The 27,811-nt window shown below is 43.4% G+C and overlaps 1 protein-coding gene across 6 annotated transcripts in view; it reads left to right on the top strand.

The window, feature by feature from the left end:
• Nucleotides 1-27,811, top strand: part of POLA1 (DNA polymerase alpha 1, catalytic subunit) — a 350,282-nt gene that overhangs the window by 5,134 nt on the left and 317,337 nt on the right. For 5 of the 6 annotated variants that reach the window (XM_045006127.1, XM_045006369.1, XM_045006288.1 and 2 more), the window contains exons 2-12: nt 3,012-3,136; nt 9,570-9,666; nt 10,495-10,575; nt 12,962-13,080; nt 13,381-13,443; nt 15,093-15,191; nt 19,570-19,765; nt 19,971-20,127; nt 20,939-21,117; nt 25,935-26,047; nt 26,494-26,610. In XM_045006127.1, the coding sequence (XP_044862062.1) occupies nt 3,012-3,136; nt 9,570-9,666; nt 10,495-10,575; nt 12,962-13,080; nt 13,381-13,443; nt 15,093-15,191; nt 19,570-19,765; nt 19,971-20,127; nt 20,939-21,117; nt 25,935-26,047; nt 26,494-26,610 (1,346 nt within the window). The remainder of the gene's footprint in view (nt 1-3,011; nt 3,137-9,569; nt 9,667-10,494; nt 10,576-12,961; nt 13,081-13,380; nt 13,444-15,092; nt 15,192-19,569; nt 19,766-19,970; nt 20,128-20,938; nt 21,118-25,934; nt 26,048-26,493; nt 26,611-27,811) is intronic. The other variant, XM_045006207.1, reaches the window with a different exon arrangement.

Raw genomic sequence — 27,811 nt, 5'->3', positions numbered from 1 at the left:
CTGTAAAGATTTCCTGGAATCTGACGTTTTAGGGCGAGATCCTCAGCTGGTGTACAGCAGCAATGAAGTCACTGGAACTACTTCGATTTACACAGCTGAGGATTTGGCTCTTCAATTGGATCATATTAGAACGACTTCCTTATCACTGTTGCAAATGCATAGACTGAAGTCTTATGCACGTAACAGGCTTTCCTTAAGGGCAGGAAACAATGAAATCCTATAATGTGCAACCCATATTTCAGGTTGCAGTTCCCTTTGCTCAGAATTTAATCTGGTGGCTGGCAGTGCACAGCTGAACCTAAACTGAGATTCCTCACCCAAATGAAATGAAAATTCTGTGGTTCCTTGAAGGTATTTTTCTTTGGCTAAAGGTGGGGATTTCACGGTCTTGTATAAATCTTGGTTTAGGATGTGGATCAGACTGAATAAGGTATATATTTCTGGCAGATAAAATACCAGTACTGTTTAGCCTCATAAATCTCGTGTTAACAGGGGCATCGCAGAACAAAGAACAGAAACATTTAATTGCTGTAACACAAGATCTCCCTATTAAAAAAAGGGGCTGGGGCCGAGGGAGAGAAGTGCCTGTCTGTGCCGTAGCCCCTGCCAGGGCTGGGACTGAGGGAGAGCAGTGCTTTTCCTGCATGCCCCGAGCGCCCTCAAATCCCCATCACTGCCTTCCACCTCACCCCACTGCCCTCACCCACCCTCCCTACATATTCTCCACACTCACCGGGGTGCGCGGCTGGTGCGCGGCTCTTGTGCAGCTGCACAGGCGCGTACCTTAGAGGGAGCACAGGCTGTAGGCTAAGCCTCCTAGCTAATTCAGATAGCAAACACTCAGGTCAGGGCTCAGGTAGGGATGAGCACCCACACAATCTAGGGGTTCAGAAGGGGGGGCACCAACCGAGTCTAGTGTCCTAGCTTTACGGACAGTAGATGTACATAGGTCTCCATGATGGGGAGTCTGCCACCTCAGGTGTGGCGTGGCAGGGGCTGGGGGACGCAGACCCACCCGACTCCACCATATCCCAGCCCAGGGCGCCAGCAGTGTTGGAGTGATCCGCCACTGGTGAGCGGGGATCCAGCCGCAACACGCTGGCAACACGCTGACCTAGAAACAGTCAGCAACATAGCCAGACAGTTGTTGGCTGCCCCTGGACTACTTCCTACCTCCCCAGGGTGTGGTATTTCTGGAATCCACAGTTCTCTGGCTCCTCTGGGTACATGGCAGATGATGGTCGTGGTGACTCTCTTTCTGGGTCTGTCTCCTCTTGGGGCATGGTGCTGCAGAGTGCAGATTCATTCGCTGGGTGCCGCAGCAGAATAGAGTTGTCCATCTCCTTTCCTGGCTGCTGCTCCCCTGAGCTGCAGAGCCCTCCCTTTATACTTCCTGTCCCATCTTGGCGCTTCTGACAAGGCAAGCGGGGTGAGTTCGGCTCTGCCCACCAGGGAGTGTAGTGGTCCCTCGCTCTCCAGTCTGGAGGGAGGCCACCCTGCCTCACTACACATACCTCCACAATCCTGTCAGACCTTGCCATCACAGGTTCCTAAGGTTTGCTTATGGCAGGAAGTAACATCAATACTGGATGCTCTCGTTCAGCTTGTCCTCTGCTCCCAGGGTGTTTACAAAGATGTTGGCAGTAATGATACCTTGCAATCTGAGTCAGGCTATCCACCTGTGCCCCTTCTTGGATGACACTTGATCAGAACACCATCCCTGGAAACAGCACACAGAGCCACATCGCTGACGCTGAGTATCCTATAAGCACCCGGCTTTATCAATGTCAAAAAAAAAAACCACACTTAGGAGTGGACATAGATACCTTGATAGCAAGGATCTATCCATCACTAGAAAGGTTCAAGAAGATTCAGGACGTCTTCGTGTTGTTTAGGAGCTGCAGGAGGCCTGCTATAGCATTGGTACTTCAACTACTAGGCCTCCTCGTATTGTGCATAGTGATCACTCCCTGGGTGCAATCATGCATCAGGTGCCTTCAGGGCTTCATCATAAAGGTACAGGACCACTCCTTGAAACACATGAAGGATCACGTAAGGGTCTCAACAGAGGTGTTCAACTCCTTAAAATGGTGGTCAGCCTAGGGTCTGGTATGCCCATATGCCGTCCAGATCCTCAGGTTCGTGGTCCGCAAGAGTAAGCACCCTGGCGGGCCAGGCCAGTTTGTTTATCTGCTGCGTCCGCAGGTTCAGCCAATTGCGGCTCCCACTGGCTCCGGTTCGCTTATCCAAGCCAATGGGGGTGGCGGGAAGCGGTGGCCAGCACATCCCTCAGCCCGCGCTGCTTCCCGCAGCCCCCATTGGCCTGGAGTGGCAAACCGCGGCCAGTGGGAGCTGCGGTCGGCCGAATCTACGGATGCGGCAGGTAAACAAATCGGCCCAGCCCGCCAGGGAGCTTACCCTGGCAGACCGCGTGCCAAAGGATGCCAATCCCTGGTTTACATTGACCGTGCACAGGCATGGCTGCCCGCGGCTCCCAGTGGCCACAGTTCTCTGTTCCAAGCCAATGGGAGCTGCAGGAAGTGGCGGCCTGCTGCCCAGGGCCCTTCATGGTGCCAGGCGGCGCACAGCCCTCCCCGCCCCCTTCAGAGTGGCAGGCGGCATGTGCCCCCCCCCCCAGCACTGGAGTGCTGGGCAGCACAGCCCCAGTGCCGGGGGCCCCCCCAGCACTAGACAGCCCCCAGCCACCCTAGCCCCAGCCCCAGCTGGCTTCCCTTCCTGGAAGAGGAGCAACCTACTTGGGCTGGGGTCAGCTAGTAGCAAGATGGGGGAGGGCCTGTGGCTGGTGTGTGGGCAGGGCCATGCAGGGCTGTTTGGGCAAGCTCAGTCTTCCCCTGCCCATTGGACGCAGTGCCCGTCTTTAAGGAGTAATCAACAGTGGAACCATTGTTTCTCTAAAACTAATATTAAACAGTTACTGTGGATTAAATGTCTGAAAACAAGAACAATGCATAGTTGAATTGTACCTCTGATGTTTTTAATATTGATTTCAGCTACATCAGACTCTGGAAGTTTTGCACTGTCACGTTCTCGGCGTGAGAAAAAATCTAAAAAAGGACACCAAGAAGCTCTCGAACTCTTGAAAAAGGCCAAGGCGGGTGGAAAAGTAAAATATGAGGTAAGTAGTTCAATCTTTTCTCTTGCTTAGACTTTCTGTATAAAAAAACTAAGTTGAGTTTGGGAATATTGATCTTTGTCCTAACCTGTAGAAAACTGATCACTCGCTTCTGGAAATTATGGGGAACGTTAGGAAAACAGTATTCAGTCAAGACAAACTGGTCTGAAAGGTGTTTTGTTAGTAAATTTTTTTCATGAGACAGTAATTATTTCTGTATTTGCTCCTTCTCTGTCTCTTGCCATTGGAAATTTAAAGAAATTGATGAGCAACGTTTAATTTTCTGTTATTAAAATGGCTTATTGATTAAGCATAAAGTTTGATCTGCCTTGACAATTATTCTGTAGTGAAAGACTTGCCTTCAGGACTTCAGCAAGTATCAATTAAATAGTGGACTACGAAACAACTTAACTTATGACTTTCAAAGTATTATGCAATCCAATATGGTAATGTTAAGGCACTGCATCTTGGAAGGAAAGGAAAAGTCAATTTATACTGAAGTATTAAACTACTACAAAGTGCGGCAAAATGACATAGTAACTAACCAGGTATGCAATATCAAATAGCCTTTTTTCACCCACTTGGATGTGGACAGAGGTATGGAATAATCAGACCACTTGAGGCATGTTCAGCTTAACATTGCCTTGTGTTTCTCAGGCCAGGTCAATGCTACATACTCACTTCAATATAACAGTCGCTCAAGGGTGTGAAAAATATACACCTCCGAATGACATAGTTATATCGATCTTAGTGCTCTCTGCATGGGGAGGGGGTTATGTTGTTGGCTGGAGAGCTTCTCCCACCGACATAGCTACTGCCTCTTGCAGAGGTGGAGTTATTAAGCCAATGGGAGACCAGACGAGCTACAGCAATGTAGCTGCGCTGATGCAAGTTGGTAGTGTAGACCCTCTTTCACTCATAACTTTTTGTTAAATTAAAGTGTTTGCCAAGCTTACATTGCAGTTGATATATGTTGTGAGGCATCCAGGTGGTATCTGTGGTTGTGAGGCACCTCACTATCAATTCCATTTGCTGAGAAAGCCTTGTATGTTCCTGCTGTTGGTCAGTTCCTCAGCTCCACGAGCCTTAGGCAACACGAGCACTGCCCTCCAGGCCTTTGCCAGTCCAGCTGTTTCTTAACAGGTTAAGGGTGTAGACACTCCAACCCCCGAGTCTCCCACTGCACCGCCTAGCCCCTGATCTGTGGGACACTCTCAGAATTTCCAGATCTTATATTCCCAAAGAAACAGTATGCATAGCATTTAGATATGTGTGTGGTAAAACAGGAAGTATATATATACTGTATATATATAAAGTAGTCATAAATGCATTCTAGAATCTAGACTTACTTCACTGGACACCCCCTTGACTAATAAAGCTTAGCTCACAGAGTCTTTCCAGTGCTTGTCAGCCAACCCTGGCCGATGATGTAAAAAAACCAAAACAGAAGTAAGTTGACAATGTGTTTTGCTTTCTAGGTGAAGGATGCAGAGTGAGTCCCAGTCCCTACAGTTATAGTCCAGAAATCTGTTGTCTTCACATATAAACAGGACTCCCTCCTGCTGATTTATTTTTTCTTGTAAATTGCCTCTCTGTAAAATCTTCAAATCTCTTCATTAGCATTCGTCTCAGACTGTAAATTGGCATCCATTGTGATCCCTACAGTGTTCAGTTACATATAGCCAGGAGCATAAACATCTCTTGTCTGAAAGAAACTTTTTAATTCCCTTCTGGTGACCCCACCCAATTCATAGCCCCTAACAATAATTTTCACTATATATATACACACCTACCTCCTTACATATTTTCCATACATACATTTCACAATGATGATGAACAGTGTGACACAGGCTTTCAGTGGAGATCTTACATGACACTCTTTGGCAAACTAGTATGAAGATACTAGACCTTGGGGATCCCAGTAACCCTTAGGTACTCCTGTTCCCTCTGCCAGTTGGCACCAAGAGGTCCCTTAATGAGGTACTGTGATGCTTCCCTGGAGTGCCCAAGATTGTGAGGCACCTCACTACCACCTGCCCTTAACATGAGGAAGCCTTGTCTGTGCCTGCCAAGGGTCAGGTCCCAGACTCCACCCGCCTCAGGAAACATATGCACTCTCCTCTTAGCCCACGCAGGCTCTGCTGTCCCTTTGGAGACAAGCATTAGGTGCACTCCGGCCCCTGAGGTTCCCGAACACCTCCTTGGAGTATCCAGGTCCAGTTCCACGGCATGCTCACAGAATTGTCGGATCCTCTATTCCCAAAGAAACAGTACACCTCAGAATCCTCTCTCCACTCAATTTACAGCACTTATGCTTGTTTTCACTATAACCATATCACAGTTTTTATTTAACACAGAATAGAGATTAGGAAAGAAGCAAGCAGAATTAATAGAAACAAAGGATTATATGTAAAATAAAATCATAATACTCTTTCTCTAGAGCCTAAACTTAACAAGACATTCTCCTGTCTCCTAAAGGTTAACTCATCCAAAGTCTCTCTCCCAGCATTAAACAACCAGACTGGCTGTGATCCTCTGGTCATAAGACAAACCAGCTCCCCTTTGTGTAGGATACCTGGATATACTTCTGCACTCCCACATATAATTCCAAAGATCCATTGTCTTCACTTGTCAACAGGGTACCCCCTGCTGCTTGCTTTTTCTTATAGAAAATCTCCCTTGGAGACTTCAGTCTCTTGACTTGATTAGTATTTTGCTTATACTGTGAATAGGCATTCACTGTGAAGGGTACAATACTCACTTTATGTATAGACATATCGTCTCCTCCCCAAACAGCCAGGTATGGCCCCGCCCGCCCCCATCCAACCCCCCCACCCCGCTTCTCACTCCCTGATGGCCCCCTGGGGACCCCTAGCCATCCAGCCCCCACGTCCCCTGACCGCCCCTGGAACCCCTGTCCCGGCTGCCCCATCCAACCCCCCCTCCTTCCTGACTGCCCCCCTGGGCCCCTGCCCCCATTCAACACCCCTGTTCCCCACCCTCTGACTGCCCTGACCCCTATCCACCCCTCCGCACCAAAGACCCTCCCCCGAACTCCCTTGCCCTCTATCCAACCCCTCCACCCCCCAGCTCCCTGTCCCCTTACCGTGCTGCCTGGAGCACTGGTGGCTGGCAGTGCTACAGCCGCACCTCCCAGAGCACCAGGACAGGCAGCCATGCCGCCTGGCTGGAGCCAGCCACGCCACCATGCAGCACAGAGCATCGGGTCAGGCTGAAGCTCTGCAGCTGCGCTGCCCGGCAAGAGCTCACAGCCCCGCCGCCCACAGCATTGCGCTGGCGGCGCAGTGAGCTGAGGCTTCAGGGGAGAGGGGACAGCAGGGGAAGGGCTGGGGGCTAGCATCCCAGGCCGGGAGCTCAAGGGCCAGGCAAGAGGGTCCCGCGGGCCATAGTTTGCCCACCTCTGTTCTAGAGACCAGACTCAGGGTCTCTATAACTCTTTGTGCCATCTGTCAGCTGACATGAACAGATCCCACACTCTCATACCTCATCTTTGTGTTTGAGAAAAGAAACCCAATCGTTATAGCTCTTCTTTACCAGGAATCCATTTCTTTAAGAAAAGCAGATACGCTGCTTATGCGAGACTAACGGTAAAAAAAAAATCAGTTGACAAATGCATTTACTGCCATGGGGAACTGGAGTTTCAGCATCATACGATAGCTTTTCAATTTTAACAACGTTTTCCCCATTGGATCAGTCAATACTTGTGACTAGAGCCGTGCTAATCCGCAGGAATCTGCTTTATATTTGGATACAAATTTTGTAGCCGTGCAGGGCTCTGACAATAAGAGCCAGGCGGGCAGCTCTGAGGAACTGTGGCACTGATCCTCCACCTGCCCTGGGTTGAGGACCTGGGGGGCGGGGACACTGGGCGGGGAGCTGCGTGGGCCCCACGCTCAGGGCAGGTGGAGGGTCCGCTGTGGCGCCTCACAGCTGCTCGACCAGCTCTCATCGTGGCTGGGCTGCGGCTCCAAGCCATGCGTCCCCGTCCCCCCTCATCTCCCCATCCAGGCCAGAGCCGGGTCACGGAGAGCCGCGCTGGCAGCTGTGGGGAGCCTGGGTCCCTCCACCTTCCCCGGCAGGGGAGGGACTCTGGGTGGGGGCTGCTCGGGCCACCCTCCCAGGGAACGTGGGGGGTCCGCCGCGGCTCCCCGCAGCTGCCCATGTGGCTGTCCCTGACCCGGCTCTGGCTGGGGAGGGGGGCAGCTTGGAGCTGCAGCCTGCTCACGGTAAGAGCCAGGCAGGCAGCTGTGAAGAGCTGCGGCAGACCCTCCACCTGCCTGCGGTGTGGATTCCCTGCCCCCAGGCTCCCTGCCTGGCCACGGGCAGGTGGAGGGTCTGTGACTCTGTGTGGGCTCCCCACAGCTGCCCCCGTGGCTCTCCCTAACCAGGCTCTGGTGGGGGGGATGCCTCGGAGCCTGAGCCCAGCCCCCAGCGTAGAGCCTTGCAAATCTGCGGATATCTGCAGACAATTTTTGCGGATAGTGGATCAGATGCAGATACACATTTTGTGTATTTGCGCAAGGCTCTATTTGTGACGGGATCCCCGGGGTACAACCTGGAACTGGGGTATCGCCCCTTAACTTCCCAACCTGGGCTATCTCTTATAATGCTTTGCTAGTATCAATCAGCACCACCTCTCCAGGCGCTGTTATCACTCAGCACAACAGCATGTGGCGCCCCACACCCAGCTAGGTTGCACGAATGCTCCCAGAGCCACTCACGCATCACTCAGAGAAAGGCACCAGCCAATCTCCCAAGCCCCCAGCCTTGCATCCCAGAACTGTACTGTCTTGCCCTGGTCAAAAGCCTGACCAGTGTAAGGTCATTACCCAGTCAGCCACTCCCTCGACGTGGTGAGGACACACACTAGCCTTTGTAAACTGAGATGAGATTTCCCAAGCACTTCAACCAAAACGCACTGTTTGAGGTAAAATATAAAATAGATTTTTTAACTACAGAAAGATAGATTATCAGTGGCAGGTACAAGAGGGCAGTGATAGTTACCAAAGAAAATAAAAGAGGGAGAGAATTCTCTTACTGGCATAATTTAAACCACCCCCAACGGGCAGTAGTCACTCTCCCACTGAGATAGCGTCTCCCGCCAACATAGTGTTGTCTACACTGGCGCTTTTGTTCATGAAACTTATGTTGGTCAGGTGTGGGTTTTTTCACACCCCTGACTGACAGAAGTTTTGCTGACAAAAGTGCCAATGTAGAGAGATCTACATCTTGAACCTTATTAGACTAGGCAGTATTTAGACCAATCAGTTTTTCTCACCCCACTGGATGTTGCAGGTAGGTTAGTTCTCAATGCACAGGCTTCCTCTTTAAGCCTAGGATGAATCTCCTCAGTTCAGGTCTTTGTCTTCTCAGTGTTCTTGTTGCTTCCAGTGTAGGTGGGGGAGGCGAAAGGTAAAAGCATGATGCCTCTGTCCCCTAGTTTATATCCTAAGTCCATGTGCCTGGAAAACACTAGCCCAGACATATCCTGGTGGGCTTTGCTGAGTCACAGAAATGAGCAATCTTTCATTGTAAGAGAGCTGTGCAAGCATCACACAGCATTGTAAATTCCTTGTTTACAACTCCCCTGCTGATTAATGGTCATTTAACACCCACCTGGGAGTGGATCACCCCCTTAGTTGTCAGGCAGAACTGGCAGTGGATGACCCTGAAACTTGAAACATATTTCAGTAACAACCATGCAGCAAAATCTCGTAACTTCATACACACTAACAATATACATATTTTGACAGAACAATCTGTTTCAGCAGATCATGACCTTTCATATATGATATCTTACATCAGGGGTTGGCAACCTTTTGGAATTGGTGTGCCGAGTCTTCATTTATTCACTCTAATTTAAGGTTTCGCTTGCTGGTAATGCATTTTAACGTTTTTAGAAGGTCTCTTTCTATAAGTCTATAATAGATAACTAAACTAGTGTTGTATATAAACTAAATATGGTTTTTAAAATGTTTAAGAAGCTTCATTTAAAATTAAATTAAAATGCAGAGCCCCCTGGGCAGTGTGAGTGCCACTGACAATCAGCTCGTGTGCCGCCTTTGGCATATGTGCCATAGGTTGCCTACCCCTGTCTTACATGGTATTCCTTGTATGAAATCATAATTATATGATGGGGTGAATATGGGGGCTCCAGGGTGCTGTTTTGAAGTACATAGTGTCACAATACTAAAAAACAAAAAGAAAACACCTCAAACTGAAGGAAGACTTGCACTTGCTATTTCTGAACACCCTGGTGTGATTAGAGAAGAAAAATCCAATCTAGTCTGAGTCCTTGATAAAGCTGCATTATTAAAAATATGATAGCTTGAGAATAATTCTAATGTGAATTAATATGAATATCTAAATATGATTGCTTGACAATTTGCTAATTCTAAATATGCCTTGCTTTCAGGTTGAGGAGTTCACAAGTGTTTATGAAGAAGTTGATGAAGAACAATACTCCAAGATGGTCAGGGAACGCCAGGATGATGATTGGATTGTAGATGATGGTGTGTAAGATTCATTTAGGGGGCTCCCTTTATATACTGAGTAGAAGCATAAAATATGTGTGGGTATTCTTGCATATATTTCCAAGCCACAAGTTGAATGGCTTACAAGTTCTAATATCTTTTGTATGCATTTTAAAAAACAAATAATAAAAATTACCCTGAAATTATCTTAACTCCATCAGGTTTCATGACGACCTTGCCTCAAAATGCAAATGCCTCAGTGCCCTCTATAGATTATCAGTTATAATACAGACAAAAAAATGAGCTTCTACACCGAGACTTTTGACCTAGATTTTTAAAGCAGTTTAGGTGTTGCGGCACTCAACATCACAATGCCTAACTGATTTAGGAGTCCTTAGGAGACTAAGTGCCTAAATCTCTTTTAAAAGCAAAAATCAGAGTCCTAAATCAGTTAGGCATTGTGTTGCTGAGTGCCGCAACACATAAATAGCTTTAAAAATCTGTCTCTTTATGCCTAAGCATTGTTGAATTTATAATATCGCATTCAAGATCAGTGATTCAAATATTTTACATTGACTGCAGATACAGTGACTTTGTTCATTTAAAAATGGTTCCCTAATGCAAACTACAGATATATTTTTAGCTGAGCATGTACTAAAGTAGTTACTTTGAGCCAAACCCCATTATAACTTGGTTTGTGTTTTAGTTTATTTTCATACTCAAAATATATAGATTTATAAAGTAATGAAAAATCAAGAGCTTGTTAAACAGAGGAAGCCCCTTAGCGAGGGAGATTAAGTTTAAATTTCATCTTTCTAAATTTGCAAAGGGTCACTTAAAGTTTATTATAACCTTCTTCTTGTACAGATGGGATAGGTTACGTAGAAGATGGAAGGGAGATCTTTGATGAAGATCTAGAAGATGATGTCCTTGGTTCCAAGAAGAAAGGTAAAAATTTCTATTAAGTGTGTACACTAAGTTATACTACATTATGTCCTGCTGTGTCTTAAATACTGGGCCAATGAGAACTTGAGAAACTCAACAGATTCTTCACTTCCTTCTGCCCTGCTAATCTTGGGAGCACCAGCTTCTTTAGGTCCTTAATTGCTCCTGGTTGAGATGGATGTGCCATTCCTACTGCTCCCTGTCTGTTGGAGTTTTCATAGAGCTCATTATAATACTATGTAATTGTTGCATACAGACTGTACTTATATTGTGATGTCCATAGTGTACTTCACCGTGGATTCACTTCTCTTGATCCCTAGAAAGCTCTGCTAGGGAATATATGTGAGTTCTTCAAGTACAAAATACCATCCTGTTATGTTGGGGAAAACTCTATACGTTTTTTTGATCAAGAATGCGTTGTCCCTGGCTTTCTTAGTTGCATTGATCCAGAACAGGGATTGGCAAACTTTGGCATGCAGCCCGCCAGGGTAAGTACCCTGGTGGGCCGGGCCGGTTTGTTTACCTGCTGCGTCTGCAGGTTCGGCTGACCGCAGCTCCCAATGTCCACGGTTTGCCACTCCAGGCCAATGGGGGCGGCGGGAAGCGGCACGGTCCGAGTGATGTGCTGGTTACTGCGTCCCAGCACCCCCATTGGCCCGGAGTGGCCAAGAAGGTGCCACAGAACTCTTTGCTGTTTTTAAAGAGGTTGGGGCTTTAGAAATTTCCATATGTAACTTGCATGCTTAAGCCTGTGATTATGTATTCATGAATATACAGTAAATCTAATTTATACTGCTAGTTCCATCATGGACAATCTAAAGAGATTTACAAATGATATACAGGGATCCTTTTCTCCAATAGAGAGGTGAAATGTTGCAATTGTGTAATGTCATTTTGCTGCTCTAGCATCTTTAGATGGAATGTGTAGGATGTAATTACCCAAAGTTTAATATCTGCACTCTTGTGAAAAATGCCGTAGGATCTCCACTGGCAACAAATGATCAGAATCTCTTACAACTCAAAAAAGATTGCACTTTCAATAGCATAGTGCCCCTAACATTATGCAGGGCTCAATATTGACTACCAGGAAAGAGTGCCTCTTACTGAAGTGTAAACATAGTTGCTTATAACAACTGCGTTTACCAGAGAGGCTTTCTGTCCTAGCACTGGGCTACTCTTGATGAACTTGTGAAATCAGACAGGATTTCAGAATAGGCAGCAGGTTTAAAATAAACAAAAGGAAGTATTTTTCCACACAATGCACAGTCAACCTGTGGAACTCTTTGCCAGAGGATGTTGTGAAAGCCAAGACTATAACAGGGTTCAAAAAAGAACTAGATAAGTTCATGGAGTATAGGTCCATCAACCACCATTAGCCAGGATGGGCATGGATGGTGACCCTAGCCTCTGTTTGCCAGAAGCTGGGAATGGGCGACAGGGGATGGATCACTTGATTACCTGATCTGTTCATTCCCTCTGGGGCATCTGGCATTGGCCACTGTTGGAAGACAGGATACTAGGCTAGATAGACCTTTGGTCTGACCCAGTATGGCCATTCTTATGTTCTTTAGTGGTTTCTTTATATTTAAAAACTTGACTGAATCTCTCTTGTTCTTGTGAAAGCTACCAGTTAATAACCTTGAGGACAGAAGTCATCTGTTTATCTGCAGGATATGTACAGGGGCAAGGAAAGCTTCTGCACAGCTCCTTGGGGGCAGGTATACACAAACATGTAGTTTGTAGCAAGCTGGGGTATGAATCTATCCCACACTAGCTGTCCATGTGCACCCTGATGATGTGCACTAATGAACTAGACACTCTAGGTAACTTGACTAAGGTCACATAGGAAGTCATTGGCAACACAAAGAATCCGACCTTGTCTCCATAGTCCTAGGCTTGCTAACTAATCACTGGACCATCTTTCCTCTATGCAAATACTCTGCTGTACCATACTCTGGAACAGTGGTTCTCAACCTGTTTACTGTTATGGGCCACCTATGTGGCACACAGTGAGTTATCTGGGTCACATCCAATACTACATGTATGGCCCTGAGGATGTCACATGGGCTGCATTTCTGTGCTGATTGTCCTGCAGATTGAGAACCACTGCTCTGGAGTGACCACATTTTAGTATGAGAGAGGTGGTTCAGTCATTGGCCTCTGTGATACTTCCAAGAAGGCTACAAACTCTGGTGATAGCCTTGTGTAATGTAATTCTGAACAGCAATGAGATTGTAATGCCTTGCATGAACTGCCAACTTACCCTTGATATGAGCGAGGAGCCTAAAGGTTAATGATGATCCCTTTACCAGTTCCATCAGCTGTCCAGCCCCCACTGATAACTGGATCCTTTAATTATATGAGAAATCACTACTCTCTCTTGCTCCAGTAGGAAAAGGTGACAAAACATCCACAAATGACAAAAAGAATGTGAAGAAGTCTGTGGTGTCAAAGCCAAACACTATCAAGTCTATGTTTATGGCTAGTGCTGGGAAGAAAAACACAGATGTAAGTTGTATTTTTATATTTCAATGTAAATGTCCTACGTTCAATTAGACTTGTAACTTTATTTTCTTTACTCAAAGTGACAAATGGTTTGGTTACTGCTGTTTGACTTTTTTAAATCAATTGACACACAAGCCAGACTTCTAAAAGCTCCCATTGGGAGTTTCTGGGTGCTGGTCACTCTTGAAAATCTGGCCCATGGGATGTGGAACCTCTTTATTCTGTACTGACCGAGCCTTTTGGTTCAGTTAAGTGCATGTAATTAAGTCTATATAGCTAATACAGCTGTCTGATATTTTACAGAAAACTGTAGACTTGTCCAAGGATGACTTACTTGGGGATATTCTGCAAGATCTGAATGCTGACGTAAGTAGTTGAATTCTGAGGGGTATAATTACTGAACCCCCTAATCAATGATGCAATTCATCCAGTTGTCACATTTGTAAGAAGCTTTTTTTTTTTTTTAAATGGGCCAGCTAAGATTTTATTATTTTAGTGAAGTCCTTCCCAACTCTTGGCTGTGACAGTCTTTGTCCCATGAGTCATCTTTAGGTACACAAAAAGTCAGGTAAACCAATGACTTCAGTTAATCAGCATGACAGGGCTCATTACTGTATTAGCAGACTTCCTTAAAATTACAAAGACTTACACTTTCAACAGCAGGTATCACAGTGTCCTTTGGGGTTACTGAACATAACACATCATTAATACAAATGAAAATTACAAATATATTTTTAAAAAGTTAGAACATTACCATGTCCCTCACTTAGCTTTAATATAAATATTCGATACTCATCCCCATGGTATCTGATACCTAACTTTAGGGATATGTCATCTTATTAACTGTTACTAACATCACAAACATCTAAATAGTTCAGGAAATGCTTTATGCTATCCTGATATTGTCTGCTGTTGCAAGGCATATGTGAAATACCAGACTTTGTGGAGGGTAAGTGAGAAAAACATTTTTATACCAAATACTTTCATCATATTTTCACTTAAGCACACGGTCTGTTGTTGTGGAATAGTTGACTAGTTAATAAAGCTTTGGAGTTCACTAATACGCTTCTCCTCATGTTCTAAATGGCATTGTCTCTGCATTTACGGGCGTAAATGTACATCTTAAAATTGCTTGTCCACTAGTATGCCAGTGCTGAAAACCAACTACAAATCTTCCTAAATAACACATTCTCCTTAACTGTTGTCTACTGAAACAGTTTGTAAAGCCAACACGTTAAACTTATGACTCTCAGCCATAACTGATTTTTTTTAACTTTTTTTTGTCATACTTAATATTAGCCGTAGTCTAAAAAAATCTATGGTGAGGGATGGGAAGCATTTGAAAAACTTTCCATTGCATCCACACATTTTTAACTGAATTTCTCTGGCTCTTGTGGATCTCCAAACTTCATCAAAGATTTGTGTCATCAAGACTCCTTCTTTTATTTAAATGCCAGCAGTGTGCTTGATGCTGTATAAAATACAAGGAAAGATGGTTCCTGTCCTGTGACTTATGATCTAAAATTTTTATTGACTTTCTTTTCACACCAGGATTTTATATAATATATCATATAACATAATACTCCCACTGCTGCTTTGGCTGTTCTGGACCCTCTTAGCCATTGTTTTGCATTCTCCTCTAGTTTAGGAGCAATCTGTGTAGCTGCTTTTAATGATTTTTTTTTTTAAGTTAATTTTTTCACAATGTGTTAACACTCCAACCCAAAACCTTATTAGAATCCTTGTGGCCTTGTTGCTTTAAGTAAATTGGGGAAAAAGGGTTGCTTAGTTAGTGTGGAAGGATTTCTCACTTGCTTTGGGAGCGTTTCCTCAAATTCCCTAAGTGGAGACACTTCATAGTGTCACTTTTTGTTGGGACTCTGATACTTTTGTAGTAGCTGATGCAGCATGCATTCGGGGTTAGAGGGAGAAGAGAAAAATTGGGTGGCTTTTTTCTTCTCTGTCAAATTCTACTAATGCAGGGCCATTCTCATATTTTCCCTCCTCCCTTTTAGACTGTTCAGATAACTCCACCTCCAGTTATAAAGCTAAAAAAGAAAAGACCTGTTGGAGCTTCGCTGAATCCTTTCTCTGTACCGTCACAGGCCCATACGGTAAAGTTGCAGATCCAAAGTAGTGTATTTTTTTTTTTTGCTTATGACTAACTTATGTTTTGAATAAGTAAGCTCCTGTTTTATTATTGGCTTCCTTAGTAAAAACAGAAGGTCTGTAATTTCCTTTTTGGTACTCCTAATACAGAGATGAAAATACACTTTTGCCTCTGACTATCTTTGTAGTTGGGTGAGTACATACTGTAGCTTCAGTTATCACTAAACCATTCATACAGTGTTTTAGAGTTACATGACACTTTACCTATAAATACTTCATATGCACTAAAAAGCTTATCTAAACAAGATATGACAAAAGGTTATTGAGGGGTTTATTAAGGGAGATCAAATTTTTAAATGAATTTGGAGGAAAGGATGCTTGACAGATGGGGGGACAATGAAATTGGCATGAAGTGAGGTGGGAAAAGGAGATAAGGCAGAAAGATTGGAAAGCGCTTGTAAAAAGAGTGGAAAATGGAAAGATGTAAATAGGGGAAATATTATTTAGGAATGTGGGTGCATATACAGGCCTTCGGTTTTGCAGAAGGTGGGGAACCAGTGGAAGTCTTCTGGGAGTGGAATGGTTTGAGAGGAGGCATGAAATATGACTCTAGCAGCAGCTTTTTTGAAGAGACTCACTGCTAAGAAGAAGGGAGACTGGAGGGTAGGCTATTGCTATATCAAAAGCCTTGATATATGGGCAGTGGTTTTAGCAGTGGAGACAATGAGGTGAGGACAGAATTTTTATGTGAAAAGACTTAGAGAGAGCTGCAAGGAGGAGAGAAGAGTCAGAGAGTGAGGCTCAGGACCTGGGAGTGGGATGGATAATGGAATTGTTGATGGAGAGATACAGAAGCAGGAAACCTGAGAAGTTAATGTTTGAGGAGGGGAGTTCGAAATGGCAGCTGGGCATCCAAAAGATGTCAGGCAATAAGATACAAGCCTGGGTGGAGAGGAAGCCACTGGAACTTGAAAATCATCTCGTGTACTAGAAGTAGATAAAACAGTGGGAGTAGCAGGGGCGGCTCTAGGCATTTTGCCGCCCCAAGCACGGAAGGCAGGCAGCCTTCGGCGGCTTGCCTGCGGAGGGTCCGCTGGTCCCGCGGCTTTGGCGGACCTCCCGCAGGTGTCCTCGCAGTGACCAGCAGAGCGCCCCCAGTGGCCTGCTGCCCCAAGCACGCGCTTGGCGTGCTGGTGCCTGGAGCCGCCCATGGGGAGTAGATAAGATCACTGAGGGGGGGGAAAAAGGGGAGCAAGAAAAGAGAAACCGAGGAACAGCAGCAGGGAAGAGGGTCAAAGGGATTTGGAGATGGCTGGCTGATGTTCATGGGCATAGACTTCATGGGCATGGAAAGAAATGTAGCATCCTGGGATAGTTTAGTGAGGGATACGATTGAAGGATACAAATGGTATAGACGAGATAAATCCTATTTGCCATTAAAATACAAGAACGACAGTGCAATTGAAAATCAAATTAAAAACCGAAACGTACTCTTACACCATGAATAATTGACTTGTGGATTTGTCATGAGAGATTGAGTCTAAATTTAATAGGATTAAAAAATTACCCATATATCTAAATGAGGCTCTAAACCCTGATGCTTCGGGGGTGTTAGTCAATTACTAGCTGACATAGGTTAGGAAGAAACTTAGCCATCAGGCACGCTCTTCCACAACTGTCCATGCTACTATTTTCCTCTGAAGCATATGATACTGTCCTTTGTCAGTATGCTGGATTAGCTGCGCCACTGGTCTGATGGTCCTTTAACAGCGGTTCTCAAACTTTTGTATTGGTGATCTCTTTTACACAGCAAGCCTCTGAGTGCAACCCCACCTCCCCATACAAATTAAAAACACTTCAGTAATTTTTTTAATGCTATTATAAATGCTGGAGGTGAAGCGGGGTTTGGAGGTGGAGGTTGACCGCTTGTGACTTCCCCCCTCCCCCCATGTAATAACCTCACTGCCCCCTGAGGGGTCACCACCCTGAGTTTGAGAACCCCTGTCCTAGAAGGAGCAATTGCAGGTTTTTAAGAGCTGTCCACAAGATAGAATGAGAACCAGGAAGACAGTCTTGGAAACTAAGTGGAAGTGAGCAGGTAGTGACTAACGTTTTCAATTTCAATAGGCAGATCTGGAAACATAAGTATAGAGAAGTGTCTATTTGGTTGAAGTAGGAGGAGTCATTAGTACCTTAGTGAAGGTGGCTTCAGGAGAGTGCAGAAGCTGAATAAGAAGAGAGGATGAGGTTGGAGAAGGTAACAGTCTAGGATTTTGGAGAGTAAGAAAGGGAATAGGCAACTTTGATCAAAGTGAGGCTTATTTAAGACAAGAAGAGTAATTGGGAAGCTGGGGTAGATGAGGTAATATTTATTCTCTCTATTTCTTTTTAACTTTTTTAAAACTTTATTTTAGTTTACAGTAGTTTATTTTGGTTTACAGTAGATCAGCTGCACAGACCTGTACTATTTAGTGGCTGACAGTGGAGCCATAGGCCTGGTCTACACTAAGAGTGGGGAGGGTGTTGATGTAACTTCCCAGCTATGGGAATACCGTAGCTGAAGTCGAAGTATCTTATTCCGACTTACCTCCTGTCCTCATGGCGCCGGATCGACGGCCGTGGCTCCCCCGTTGACTCCACTATCGCCGCTCGCGCCGGTGGAGTTCCGGAGTCGACGGGAAGCGCGTTAGGGGATCGATATATCGCGTCTCATCTAGACGCGATATATCGATCCCCGATAAATCGATCGGTAGTCTGGATGTACCCTTGGATAGAGCATTAGGCTGGGACTTGGGAGACCAGGTTCTATTCGTGGCTGAGACCCTGGCCTGCTGTGACGGTGAGCAAGATACTTCATTTTCCTGTTCCTCAGTTTCCCCATCTGAACTAGATGATGAGCTTAGTGAGGCCTTGCTCAATAAGTGCATAGAACCATCACCAGTCATTGAAAGGTCTCATGACTCCCAGCCCAGAACACCATTTTCAAGGTTAAAGGCAGGGGCGCAGGATGAGGTAGCTGCAGCTGTTCCTATGTCCACTCTAGCTCTGAGTGGACCTTGTAGGCGGAAGATAGGGTTTGGGAGCATGCAAAAGTGTAGTGAGAACATTTAGGGATTTTTTTTTTTCGTAGCAGCAAGCCTCTAAATGCTTTGAGGTTGTGCAAATGGGAACTTTTGAGAGGCTTTATAACTCTGCTGAATGTAACTGAATAACAAACGGGGCCTGCCCCCTTATCAACTTCTAAATCTCTGCTACAGAGCATAGGGAGGCTGGAACTCTTCAGTGAAATGGTTGGAAATCAATTTCAGCATTAGGAAGACAACCTCTTTTTCCCCTAACCTTGCAGTTGGAAATGAATGGTCTTCGCTGAAACTTTAAAGAGAAGTATCAGCCGGAGATAGAAAGAGCCTGTAAAACTTCAGTCCAAACAGTTAGTTTGGCAAAGTTATAAACAACTGAAAAATTACTTAGGCTGCCTTAACATGGGCCGGGCCCCATGTATCCTGTGATTGGATTGCTGCAGAATTCATTCCTTTGCTACATAATAATGCTCCAGAATCGGACCTTTCATTAGAAAATTGTTCTTGCCTTTATGGTTTCAGCGAGTACCCACAAAATGTAAGCAGTCCTAAATGATGCAGTGTCCTATGTCTGCATCTGTAGAGTACCTGAAACTCTTAGGTCTGAGGGATGTAGCCTGTCCTATTCATCTCAATCAGGGCCCCGTGGAATTTGGATACTATGGTTACATAAACTGGCCTTCACCAATTTGCTGCAGCTAGGCACACAACTGTATTTTTCCCTTGCCCTGCCATACCATACCTACCACTTGCCTTACAATTGTGAGTTAATTGGAGTAGAGTGCGCACTCCGTGCACTGTTCCATGGCACAAATCAGAAGAGAGTTGGGGGAGCGAGAATTTAACTTCCTGGCCGTACCAATGTATGCTGGCAAACTAGGCTGTCTGGGGAGCTAGAGAGAAGCTGTTGAAGCTGACAGGCGTCTCCATTCTTGCCTGGCACAAATGGGGCAAGAAAGGTTCTGAGGTCAGCCTCTTAGCTCCTGAGCTGAGGCCTGGGGAGAACAGCAAAAAACTCATGGCCAAAAATAATCAAGAAATGCGGTCTATTAATATTTTCAAATATGATCCATAGAACTGTCTTTTTTTTGGGGGGCGGGGGTGTAGGCTTGGGAATAGAAATGGCGGTAGAATAAATGTTGCCGTGGAATTGAGGAGTTGTTGCTGAGAAATTTGATGTTGTGTTGAAGAGTGTGCAAAACCCTGACTGTAGGCCTTGTTGCCAGCTTCATTTATAACTAAACACTGTAGTTCTCCTTTAAGGAAAATTAAAGTTTAATTTGTGCCTAAAATATTTTTCCAGGTAGTAACCCCTATAGTAAGGAAAGCTCCCACCACTGTCAGAAAGGAAGTTCTTTCTCCAACTACCTCTGATCCTAAGCATACCACTTATGCAGCAAAACCTGTTGCAGTCCATAAAGAGAATGGTGCTGAATATACAATAAAAGCTGCAGAAAATGAAGAACTGGTGAAGACAAAACCAGAGAAAGCTATTCAAGGTATTTTAAAAATTCTGGCAACGGAGATAGCCCCAATGTTAACTAAAATATTTTAGAACATGCTACATTTGCTAAGTGTGAAAATAGCTTAAAGTGATTCATATGAATGTTGTATACTATGTGTGTGTGTGTGTGTATGTACTAGAATTATATAGTATATTGTATTAATGATTCAACCTCTTAGTTCTTTTTACAATGCTTACAGAAAATGATCAGGGCATGATGGATTTTGAGGATGGGGATTTTGATGAACCTATGGAAGCGGATATACCAGAGACTGCCGGGTCCCTGAAGAAAGAACAGAAACTAGAAAAGAAAGAGACACAGCAAGTGGATTCTGTGAAGGAAGATGCATCCTTTTTGTAAGGATTGGTGGTTGCAAAAGACCTTTTTTGCTGAAAGAAGTTATATTTATGACTTGATATTTACATATTTATTTTTCTCAAGGCATTGTTCTGTGATTGCACTGTAGGGACTTTAAAAACGTGCATGTTGAAAGGAGTAAACTGGCTGACGGCTACTTAAGAAAAGGGATACTTCATGTTTCTGGGGATAGACAATTCCTGTCTGGGTAAACAGTGTAATGTTTTAGGTTAATTGCAAAGAGCTGGTGATGTAATGTGGAAGTTTTAGACTGTACATCTTGGTGCTGATGAATAGAAATCAGGAATCACTAAAGATTTATATTACCAAACACCTTATCATTGCCCCAAACATTAATGTTAGTTAAAGCCAGTTTCCCATGGCAAATAGTCATGCCATTGAAGTTCAAAATGCAAAAGTAATGATTTTCAGGTCCTTTTCTTATAGGAGAGTTTTGAAGCACTTTTAAAATACTTTTTCATGACTGAAAATTATGACCAGTCAAATCATGGTTTGAAGTGTACAAGGTGCTTCACAGAAACAAGTAATGATAGCTTACAGTTGAAGGTAGCCTTGCAAACTGATGGGATTACTCATGTTGTAAAGACTTGCATGTCTGGGGTCTGTCTAATAGTTTAAAGGAACTATTAATGCCTATCTGCTGGATAAATGAGAGCTATATTTGTGGGGGAAATAATGGAGTATTGCATGTTAGCTGGTTTCTTGTGACAGATCTTAAGTCATGTCTTCTCAAAAGTTATGGTTGTAGTAAACATACAACCTTATTCATCTGTTTTTCAATACTTGCAGAAGTTCTTTTCTCCCTGATATGTCCTGTTGGAGCAGAATGGATAAGGATGAAATTGATTTAGTTGCCTCAGAAGTTCAAGTGGATCCCAGTTGCCTGCCACTAGTGAACGGGGAAGATGGTGATCAAGTCTTTAGGTTTTATTGGCTGGATGCTTATGAAGATCAGTACAGTCAACCAGGTATCTACACATTTAAAGACAGAAAGTAACTCTCTTGTTCCCTTCAATTTAATCTCACCATGAAGGCAGGGATTTTCAAAGGAGCCCGAGGAAAGACTAGCTCAGGGGTAGGCAACCTATGGCACAGGTGCTGAAGGCAGCACGCAAGCTGATTTTTTCAGTGGCACTCACACTGCCTGGGTCCTGGCCACCAGTCCGGGGGGCTCTGCATTTTAATTTAATTTTAAGTAAAGCTTCTTAAACATTTTAAAAACCTCATTTACTTTCCATACAATAGTTTAGTTATATACTATAGACTTATAGAAAGAGGCCTTCTAAAAACATTAAAATGTGTTACTGGCACGCGAAACCTTAAATTAGAGTGAATAAATGAAGACTCGGCACAGCACTTCTGAAAGGTTGCCGACCCCTGGTCTAGCTGCTCTCTATGCCTGTTGAAGTTCTCCTCCAGAAGCTGCTTTGTAACCTGCACAGGGTTATTCTTCCCTCTATATGATATAACTACTTGACAAAATGAAAGTCTTGTCTATTATGTGTGGTCTGGTATAGTGTTAGGGGGAAGGAAAAGGATTTCAGTGCTGTTAAATCTAGGGAATATGCTGACATTATTTACTTCTGTGTGCTAGGAATGAGTTCATGTCTCTAACTCTTGGCTAAGTGGTACAATAGTTAAATGCACTGTTCTCTTCCTCTTTTAATGATCTAATCAGGATTTCAGATTATATTTTCGTTTGGTCTCCTAGGTCCTGATAAACCTGTCTTTGTATTACAAGTCACATGAGTTGGAGGAGAGGAGGCAGACTGGTTGGTTGTGGAATAGATATTATTGTGCAAAAATCTTCATAAAGCTCTGCCGAGATACCTCAGTCCTATCTCACTTATTTCATAGCTCTAGTGCTTTTGGTCTCTGTCTTCCATGCATATCAACCTCATTCACGCTCTCAGTGGTAGAGGAAAAATACCTATTTTGGAGGCTTTAGACTAATGCTCCAAGTACTAAGTCTAATGCATTTTGCAGTCACACCTTTCTTAACTTGTGGTGCCAAGGGGTTAAATATGAGTCGGTCTCTTTGTATGCTGAGTGCATTGAAAAGCTTCCTGATGAGAGCAGCTAGTGATCACTGAAGCTGCGGTGAAATCAATGATTCTAATATAAAATAGCTACTCTTAAAGACCCTGCTATTGTTTTTTACTTCTATCTTGGCTTGTAAGTCAGTGGTTGCTGAATGGAACATAATTATGAAAGAATTTATTTTTCTTGCATGTTTTCTTGCATAAGAATGTCCTTATTGTGGCATTTCAAGGTTGAATAATAGACTGCATCTGGTCTCAATTAATAGTGCAGGGGAGAAGTAAATTTTGACATTACTATTTAACAGTTTCATTATTTTTATGGAAAATGGGCATAAACAATGTCAAATACATTGCTTGAAATGAAGCTGGACTGCAAGATAAATAAGACTCTAAAATCATTTGTAACTTTGAAATAGACTCTGTTTTCCTTCATGGTTCCCCTAAACTGTTTTATGGAGAGAATTGGAAGGCTGTACTCCTATCTTAAAAATTCAAAGAAATAAATAATAAAATAAAACAATAGGTGTCAATCTAGTGCTCTGGTCACCTGTCCCTTAGCTTAAAAAGCTAAGAATAAACCAGGTACTACTCATAAATATCTCAACCTTATCCCACACCCTTATTAAAGGCTTAATGAAGGAGGTGGGGGAGACAGAGAGTCTGGGCTCTGGTAGACCAAGGGAGCAAGTCCTGAAATTGAAGACCTCCCAAAAATTGTTTATATTGAAGGAGCTCCAGCTCAAACACCTCTGATCTCAATAATGGCAGAATGTTGTAGGAGGAGAGAGAAATCTCCAGTAACCAAGTCCAAAATTATGAAGCGATTTTTTTTTCTTATAGGTTAACACTAGGCTTATTGGAATGTGATTTTTATTTTTTAATTTTGGGTGGGTAATGTTTGTTTTGAAACATTTTTTTGACATTTTTATCAATGTAGATTTTCATGGTTGTGGGAGATTATGGGAAGAGGGTCAGATGATAGCGGGGAGTCAGACAATGATTGAATGACAATACATCTTGAGATTCAAAAAGTGAAGGCTTTATAATTTAAAACAAATGCTCAACATCACATTTGGATAAATGTAGAGTAATGCACATTGGAAAAAATAACCCCAACCATACATACATGATGAGGGGCTAATTTAGCTACAACTAATCAGGAAAGAGATCTTGGAGTCATTGTGGATAGTTCTCTGAAGACGTCCATGCAGTGTGCAGAGGCAGTCAAAAAAGCAAACAGGATGTTAGGAATCTTTAAAAACGGGATAGAGAATAAGACCGAGAATATCTTATTGCCCTTATATAAATCCATGGTACGCCCACATCTTGAATGCTGCGTACAGGTGTGGTGGTCTCATCTCAAAAAAGCTATACTGGCATTGGAAAAAGTTCAGAGAGGGGCAACTAAAATGATTAGGGGTTTGGAATGGGTCCCATATGAGGAGAGTTGAAGAGGCTAGGACTTTTCAGCTTGGAAAAGAGGAGACTAAGGGGGGGTTATGATAGAGGTATATAAAATCATGAGTGGTGTGGAGAAAGTGAATAAGGAAAAGTTATTTACTTGTTCCCATAATATAAGAACTAGGGGCCACCAAATTAAATTAATGGGCAGCAGGTTTAAAACAAATAAAAGGAAGAAGTTCTTCACACAGCGCAGTCAACCTGTGGAACTCCTTGTCTGAGGAGCTTGTGAAGGCTAGAACTATAACAGGGTTTAAAAGAGAACTAGATAAATTCATGGAGGTTAAGTCCATTAATGGCTATTAGCCAGGATGGGTAAGGAATGGTGTCCCTAGCCTCTGTTTGTCAGAAGGTGGAGATGGATGATAGAAGAGAGATTACTTGATCATTACCTGTTAAGTTCACTCCCTCTGGGCACCTGGCACTGGCCACTGTCAGAAGACAGGATACTGGGCTGGATGGACCTTTGGTCTGACCCAGTATGGCTGTTCTTATGTTCTTAAAACAAATTGTTGACATCACATGTCAGACTATACAGAGTAAATATCCTTGTTCTTGAGCAGCAGTTTTCTTAATTTTTCCTGTCTGTAAATTTCTACAATTACCAATAGAAATATTTGTGTGTGGGTGGGGGTGGAGAGGGGGGAGTGAAATTGACATTTACCAATCAAAATATAATCCTTCCAAGCCTAGTTAAAACCAAACTCCTGAGTTCTACCCAGAAGCTGATTGAAAGGTAACAGCACTGGTTTAATGTGCTCCCATCTTACAAGTCCACTTAAGTGGACTGCAGCATTCTGTGCTAGCTTCAGCTTTCAAATGTTTCCAAGGTGTAATCCCATGTAGCGTGCATTATAGCTGGTTCGTTATACCTTAATCTTGCGGTTATGCAGATGTGGATAATTGTGGCAAGGTCCACAATGAAAAGAAAAGATTGGCGAAAAAGCTGTCTTGGCTACACCTGTTACCTGGACATCCAGGAGCACCCTGAATTTAACAGCATCCCAAGTTGTCCACCTGTACTGTTGCACTCCCTTTGTGAGGGACACTGATGTAAGTTCCACCAACTTCCAGTTGCTTCCCCTAACCTCACCATTCTCTCTATTACCTGGATGGAGTCACAACCAGCTAGTTGTCATCCAAGACATAAGTTTTCTAGGCACTGGGAAATGCATCCCGTTGCTCCAGCAGAGTCAGATGTGATGGGGATGTAGAGCTGGGTACCATCAGCATACTGAATGCAATGAACTCTCCTCACTAACCCTCCTAGTGGCCCCATATACTCACTGAACAACACAGGTGACAAGCACCATGCAGGAGAGCCCTTGGGGTAGGGGAATTATTTCATGGACCATGAGTAGCAGGAAAGATTGTTGTACTTGTGGGGTCTTGTTTTTTGTGTGTGCTATTCTTTTGAGCAGTGAATTGTCAAATATAAAACTTTCTGGATTTTACTATGGGAATTATTGCTGCTAAAATTCATAAGTTGGGGACTTGAAGCTGATAAATCTATTGATTGAAATTTTCAGTAGATTGGGGGATGGGATAGCTCAGTGGTTTGCGCATTGGCCTGCTAAATCCAGGGTTGTGAGTTCAATCCTTGAGGGGGCCACTTAGGGATCGGGGGAAAAAATCAGTACTTGGTCCTGCTAGTGAAGGCAGGGGGCTGGACTCAATGACCTTTCAAGGTCCCTTCCAGTTCTAGAAGGTAGGTATATCTCCTATTATTATTATTATTATTTAAAAGGCCTTCCACCAACTTAATTGGGTACAAAAGAGTCTTAATCTTAGAGAACTGAGTAAGGAAAAGACTTCATTGTCTTGGTTACCATCTAACACACCTCCACCTGGAAGGTTCGAGCCTTTTATGGAATAATTGACACCACACACATTTCAGCATTTTCTTTCTTCACCTACTTTTTTTTGGAAGCTCTTAAACCAATTTAGGGGGAATGAGAAGCTATAAGAATAGAACTCTGAGAACAGGAGATAGTGGTGTGATAATCATCTTCTGTGCTTGACATTTCTTGGTTACCACAGTGTTGGAGGTGGATGGTGAAGGACCACATAAGTACTAGGTTTATAAAGCAGTTGCTTAGATATTTGTACAGCACTGTCTGTCAGCAGATGGAACTGTCAGGGACTACAAATTGGAAATTACTTTGGTCTTGTGGGTGAATTAATCTTTCTTTAGTTATACTTCAAATGGCCGCTTTTCTGATAGCCACATCTTTGAGAATTGTTGGTTTTCTAATATCTAGTCTTTTTTCTTCCTTTCTCAGGTGTGGTATTTCTGTTTGGTAAAGTGTGGATTGAATCAGCAGAGACCTATGTCAGCTGTTGTGTGACAGTGAAAAACATTGAGAGAACTATCTATCTACTGCCCCGTGAGATGGTAGGCCTGAATTTCAGTGGGCTGCTGATGGGAAGCTATTGAAGTAAAATGCCTTCTGACTTGCTTACATGGCAAAAACAAGCTGTGCTGATTGTTGCATATGTGATATTCATCATGCAGAGTAGAATATCCCTGATTTTCAAGCTATAATGATGTGACTAAGAAAAGGACAGTTCCTTTACCTGAAACTAATGGTGGCAGTTTTCTTGGGTGATCTCCTGCTTACCATGTTAAGTTTCTAAGTCCTCTGTTTTAAGTAGTATGTCATAAATTTTACATTTTGTGAATGCCTTTATTTTGGTGCCATAATATTCCTTGGCTACAAGCTTTGATTGTATGTAAGTTTACCCATTAAAATATCCCTGAATTTTGCTGACTTGTTAATTTCGTTAATGTTTGTTGTCACAATCTGTAAATGAAATAATTTGATTTGACTCTCTTTAAAGCAAATTGACCTAACTTCTGGTAAAGAGACAGAGAATCCTGTGACTATGATGAACATCTACCAAGAATTTAATGACCAGATTGCTGTAAAATACAAGATCATGAAGTTCAGATCCAAGGTTTGTCTCTTTTGTACATCATGCTCAATCCCTTCCTAGTTTTTTGTTGTTGTTGTTGTTTTTGTTTTTGGAGGGCAGAAAACTTTCAGTGGATAGCCATGCTGGTTGGTGTGTGTGTGTGTGTGTGTGTGTGTAAAAGGCATGTAGGTGTATGTTTTCCTGCAAACAGCCAAGCAGTGACTATCTGAATCTTTCTCAACTCAAGAATAAGTGAAACAGAGTTTGGAGATGGGCCTAGTATAGAACAGAATTTTAACTCCAAAGCAAAGATGATTAATGGCAGAATATTGATAAAAGGTCAGCATCATCATCTCTGTGTGAGAAGTCAGCTTTCTTTGAGATCTAAGGCTGTGTCAGCTTTCTTTGAGATCTAAGGCTGTGTCCTGACTTTTCTTACTAAGACTTGTTACATTCAAAACAATTTTCAAATATGGCTATGACCAAACAGTTTGTATACGTGCCATCATGATTATAAATGTCAAACCTTGCTAAAATCCTGCCAACTGATTAGTTAATAGTACAGTTTTAGCCAACACAACTTTGTGAATCAATTTTGTTTCTATATTGTGGACCCCAAACCATGAATGGACCTGGTTCAAGCTTTTCCTTCTCCCCCCCGTCTCTGCCACGTATACTAGAAGTCAGTGTACTACATTCATGTAGCACTTCCTGTTTACTGTAATGCACTTTTTTGCCCAAAGCTTGCTGAGGGATACACACAACATGGCTTCACTTACTAGAATAGAGAAAGTGTACATGCCCAGGTGAGCTAGCAACTAAACAGCAGTCCTTCTGTGATGCTGACAGTACTGATTCCTGGACTGCCAATATTCATTTCTCTTAAACATCCTAATTTTTGTAATGAATATTGAGCATGAGGGGGAAAAACCACCTGAGGCCCTCTGGATAGGGCACTGGGCTAGGACTTGAAATTTGGTTCTTTGATTTTAATTCCATTGACCTGCGGTGACATTGAACAAATTGCTTCACCTTGTTGCTTATTTTTTCCCTTCCACTTTTTATCTGTTTTTCTCTTTAGATTTTAAGCTCTCTGGGGCAGGAGTTGTTTTTTATATGACTGTACACATTAGAGGGTCCTGATCTTGGCTGGACCTTCTAGACACTACTGTACTTCAAACCATTAATAAGACAGATAATATTCCCTTTTTGTGGGAATTAGGATGCCATTTTGAGATTTTAA

The sequence above is a fragment of the Mauremys mutica genome, chromosome 1, assembly GCF_020497125.1.
Source record: "Mauremys mutica isolate MM-2020 ecotype Southern chromosome 1, ASM2049712v1, whole genome shotgun sequence".
In the NCBI taxonomy this organism is placed as follows: Eukaryota; Metazoa; Chordata; order Testudines; family Geoemydidae; genus Mauremys; species Mauremys mutica.
This window is presented reverse-complemented; position numbering and strand designations above follow the sequence as displayed.